This window comes from Danio rerio, chromosome 7 (genome assembly GCF_049306965.1).
Source record: "Danio rerio strain Tuebingen ecotype United States chromosome 7, GRCz12tu, whole genome shotgun sequence".
Lineage (NCBI taxonomy): Eukaryota > Metazoa > Chordata > Actinopteri > Cypriniformes > Danionidae > Danio > Danio rerio.
Window position 1 is genome coordinate 75,462,501 of NC_133182.1, and position 5,000 is coordinate 75,467,500.

General features: G+C 35.0%; 1 protein-coding gene across 4 annotated transcripts in view; it reads left to right on the top strand.

Annotated features, from left to right (window-relative positions):
* sec24d (SEC24 homolog D, COPII coat complex component) overlaps positions 1 to 5,000 on the top strand; it is a 47,512-nt gene that overhangs the window by 31,852 nt on the left and 10,660 nt on the right. For all 4 annotated transcript variants that reach the window (XR_012382428.1, XR_012382429.1, XR_012382430.1 and 1 more), the window contains exons 13-18: positions 403 to 496; positions 2,069 to 2,185; positions 2,546 to 2,716; positions 2,816 to 2,912; positions 3,876 to 4,021; positions 4,198 to 4,336. Coding sequence is in view for 1 of the 4 variants with exons in the window: in NM_001177932.2 (NP_001171403.2) it covers positions 403 to 496; positions 2,069 to 2,185; positions 2,546 to 2,716; positions 2,816 to 2,912; positions 3,876 to 4,021; positions 4,198 to 4,336 (764 nt within the window). In the remaining 3 variants the exon portion in view is untranslated. The remainder of the gene's footprint in view (positions 1 to 402; positions 497 to 2,068; positions 2,186 to 2,545; positions 2,717 to 2,815; positions 2,913 to 3,875; positions 4,022 to 4,197; positions 4,337 to 5,000) is intronic.

Below are 5,000 nucleotides of genomic sequence, written 5' to 3' on the forward strand. Positions count from 1 at the left end.
TCTTTAGACCTGTTGCGCGCACCTTGTCAAACACCACTAAACCACCACCTCTCCTGACAGCTGAGCGGGACTCTGCAAAATAAACCCTTACACTGACCAAAGTGAAGAGAGTTTACTCACACGTGACTTGTTTTACCTCTTTTGGTCCGATTAGAAACTTTGCAGTGTGAAAGCAAACCGCATCAAAGGCAAAGAGCAACAATGTAACATTTGTAATCTCTGTTTCGGAACAACTGTATCGATTCACAGGTGTGAAAGCACCCTAAATCAAATTGTGATGGGTCAAAATGAAGGAACCCAGCGTGTTCTATCACAGAATTGCTCGTTGTTATTATTTTCGATGTTTCAATAAGAAGCAAATTCCCTATTCTTGTTGATTTGCTCGTGTTTTGTTTTCTTCAGCCTTTTAGATCAGATCCCTGACATGTTTGCTGACACCAACGAGAGCGAGACTGTTTTTGCACCCGTCGTCCAGGCTGGATTGGAGGCACTAAAGGTAGAAAACAAAGCCAAGAAGCTCCACTGTTTACCAAACAATATCTATTACATCAGTCTGTTTGTTCACTCCCTTTCTAAACGCACTTGCACACTTTGCCTCATACGTCAGGTTTGTTTTTATATTGTTTAGCAAAAGGGCACTTTACTACCGCAGGCAGGCTTTGTTTGATAAACACTAAGTTGTTTTTTGGGCTGTTGGTTGAATCCATCGATGTTAGCGCTTGTCATTATTGGCGACCGTGCTGGTGATTTCATAACATCTCTTTAATGAGTGTTTAATGACACATTCAGTCTGTGACCTTACGGTGTTTTGGTCAATGCACTTTATCAGATATTTTAATTAAGTGCACTTGACATGCAGACCTCCCAAGTGAAAAACAAGTACACTTCAGTATACTTGAAATTGCAGAAAAAATAAGACAAATGCACTGAATGTACTGTTTTAAGATGCTTAACTAAGTTACTTAAGAAAAATAATGAAAAGTATTATAGTTTATATTCAATGCAGTAAACTGAACGTCATTTATTTATTTCATTGACTTGACTTGATCATGATTAAAGCGAACTGCATGGTTAAATGTACTGACAAGCAACTAAAATGTGCTTTCTATTGAAACGTGTATGCCATGTTTTTTAATATATGAATTATCTGTGATTATTCTGCAGTTTAGTACATGCAGTATATTAAGTTAAATGTAAAATGTAAAAAAAATATGGTACAGATAACAAAAAATTGTGTTTAAAGCATGACCAAAGGTCAAAACGTGATGTTTTAAAATGCGTATTAAAGTAAAACTTAATTTTATAGCATTATAAAGAACTTTAAAATTATGAAGAAACATGTATATTATCTGCAGTTATCACAGTTGCTGTTTTAAATCAAGAAAGGGAACACTTAAACAACACAGTGTAACTACAGGTCAATCACACTTCTGTGAAATCAAACTGGCCCACCCGTTCCACAGAACTGAATCCAATTGAGCACATCTGTGACATCATGTCCCGCTCCATCCACCAACGCCACATTGCATTACAGACTGTTCAGGAGTTGGTGGATGCTTTTAGTCTAGGTCTGGGAGGAGATCTCTCAAGAGACTATCCGCCACCTCATAAGTCATACAAGCATGTGGAGGCCACACACACACACACTACTGAGCCTCATTATATCAATTTTGGATCAGCCTGTAGTGTGTTTTTCCACTTCAATTTTGAATGTGACTCCAATTTCAGACCTCCATGGGTTTGTTTGTTTGTGTGTTTGTTTGTGTTTTCGTTTGTTTGTTTTTCTTTGTGTTTGCTTTTGTGTTTGTTTGTTTGTTTGTTTGTTTGTTTGTTTGTGTTTTTGTTGTTTGTTTGTTTGTGTTTTCGTTTGTTTGTTTTTCTTTGTGTTTGCTTTTGTGTTTGTTTGTTTTTTGTTTGTTTGTTTGTGTTTTTGTTGTTTGTTTGTATGTTTGTTTGTTTGTGTTTTCGTTTGTTTTTTTCTTTGTGTTTGCTTTTTTTGTTTTTGTTTTTGTTTGTGTGTTTTGTTTTTGTTTGTCAGTTTGTTATTAATTTTGTGTATGTGTTTCAGGCAGCTGAATGCAGTGGCAAACTCTTCATCTTCCACTCCTCCATCCCAACAGCTGAGGCTCCAGGAAAGCTGAAAAACAGAGATGACAAAAAACTAGTGGGGACAGAAAAGGAGAAGGTGAATATTTGTTTTATTTAACGATGTTTCAATTTTTCCATCCGATTGTCCAATATGTACTAATAATTTTAAGGTGCAACTATGTTAATGTCTAAAAAAGAATAAAAAGTTGATTACAAAATAAAAAAAGTGTTGCATTGTTTTAAAGCAGTGTAATCTTAGTATGTCCGAGATGTTATGTTATAATTGTCTTTTTTACTTTAATTTTAATTTGTTTGAGTAAATTTCTGTTTTTAAAAAAAAGGCTTTTAAAAAAAGTTACTAATTAATAATTCAAATGTAACTAAATTATTAATTTAACTAAATGTTTAGTTTGTTAGTTAAAGTAACAGTAACCCTGGAATTATGTGTGTGTGTCAGACTCTGTTCCAGCCTCAGCGGGGTGTGTATGAGCAGCTCACTAAAGACTGTGTGGCTCAGGGATGTTGTGTCGACCTCTTCCTGTTCCCCAATCAGTATGTGGATATCGCCACCATGGGGGACGTGCCCTCACACACTGGCGGCTCAATCTACAAGTACAGCAACTTCCAGGTAGACCTTTAAACACACAAACCTGGAATACAGACTCAAACAGATGCTGAGATCTATTGTGTTTAATTACTGCCCTCTTGTGGTCAAACCTATTTGCAGGTTGAGGTAAATGGCCAGCAGTTTCTCAGTGACCTCAGTAGAGACGTAGAGAAATCCATTGGATTTGATGCCATCATGCGTGTGCGTACTGGCACAGGTAATAGTTCTTGTTTTTATCATCTAAAGAAATAGATATTTTTATTAGGCAAGCATACATTAACTGTATCAAAATTAGGTCACCATTGGCATTGTGTAGACAAAAACACTGTCTTCAAAAAATGCTGTGCATGTTTATATTTGTTTGTCAAGTTTCTAGTCTAAATATCTAAATATATCTACAAATCAAGAAGCATTTTCTAGACAAGCAAAAAAAAAAAAAAAAACCTTGTTTTAAGAAATAATATGCCAAAATGAAGTGTGTTTTCCCTAAAACTAACAAAAGGCCAATGGGGTAAGCAAAACAATCCGTAGAAAATTTAGGAGATTTATTGGGACAAAAGGGTTTGTTCATTGTTTATAAACTGAATAAGAAATAGAAATAAAGTGTGAAAACCATTACAATCAATCAATCAAGCCTTTATTTGTCACTACACTTTTGCATAGCGAAATTGGACCCCCCAGACCATACACAAAACATCACAAACAACTTTTCAGGGGAGACAGATCTTAGGAGGTAGCATTTAGAAACGAAGAAAGATACATTTGGACAGTTAGGCTAAAAAACACCCCCTCAGCTTGCCCTTGATTAGGACAAAGTGAGAAAAGGGAGAAAAACAGCCCTATCTTAGCATAAGCACACCGGCAAGACACAACATAGACAGAGGGGATGGGAACAGGGGTAATGGAAAACAGTCCGTTGAGTGCGGGCAGCCAGCTGGTCCAGCAGCCATTTCCGGCGCAAGTCACAGCCCCGCCCACGCCCCACGTGGGTAAAAGCACACGAAGGCGTTTGGATGGGGATCGGTGGTGAATGTTTATCTGTAGATATGTTTGTGTGTGTGTGAGCCTGCATAGTCCAGAGTCCCGCAGGTGTCCTTGACAGGGGCAGGAATTTCAGAGCGTCCGCTTATCTTGCTTACTGTCACTGTTCTAACATTTTGTTTGATGTACAACATTGAAGGCTTCAGGGCGACAGATTTCTTCGGTGCCGTGTACATGAACAACACCACAGATGTGGAGATGGCAGCGGTAGACTGTGATAAGGCTGTGACGGTCGAGTTTAAACATGACGACACACTTAGTGAGGAGTCTGGAGCTGTAATGCAGGTCAGTCTTTTACTTTTGGATAAATAACAACACATGGAATACAAACCTCCAAAAACACTTTCATTTTCACAAATAAATATGATTTTTCAGCTTCAGCTCTCTTCTTACTAGTATTGCTACAATGCTGGAATTCGGTACCAGTCGATACTTATAAATAGTTTGGTCTTGTTTCCCAGTGTGCTTTGCTCTACACCACTATTGGTGGACAGAGACGTCTGCGAATTCACAACCTGAGTCTGAACTGCAGCTCTCAGCTTTCTGAGCTCTACAAGAGCTGTGAGACTGACGCGCTCATCAACTTCTTTGCCAAATCAGGTCAGCAAAACACTTTTCTCAAATCTTAGAAGAATCTACATGAGATCTGCATACAGCTTATATCCATTTTAGTAATATAATGCTAATATCCAACTATATTTCATTCATAATTTAAAATTTTCCTTAAAACTGGAAGTAGATTTCATTTTAATTTTTCCAAAACTTAGTTCTTACTAATTTATTCTATTCTATTCTATTCTATTCTATTCTATTCTATTCTATTCTATTCTATTCTATTCTGTTCTGTTCTATTCTGTTCTATTCTGTTTTATTCTATTCTATTCTATTCTGTTTTATTCTGTTTTATTCTATTCTGTTTTATTCTAGTCTATTCTATTCTACTTTATTTTATTCTATATTATTTTATTCTATTTTATTCTGTTCTATTTTATTTTAATTTATTTTATTTTATTAAATTTTATTTTATTTTAATTTATTTTATTCTATTCTATTTTATTTTATTCTATTTATTCTATTTTATTCTATTCCATTTTGTTTTATTCAATTTTATTTAATTATACTTTATTTTATTCTATTTATTTTATTCTATTCTATACTAATTTATTTTATTCTATTCTATTTTATTCTATTTTTTATTTATTTTATTCAATTTAATTTTATTTTAATTTATTCTATTCTATTTTATTTTATTCAATTTTATTTA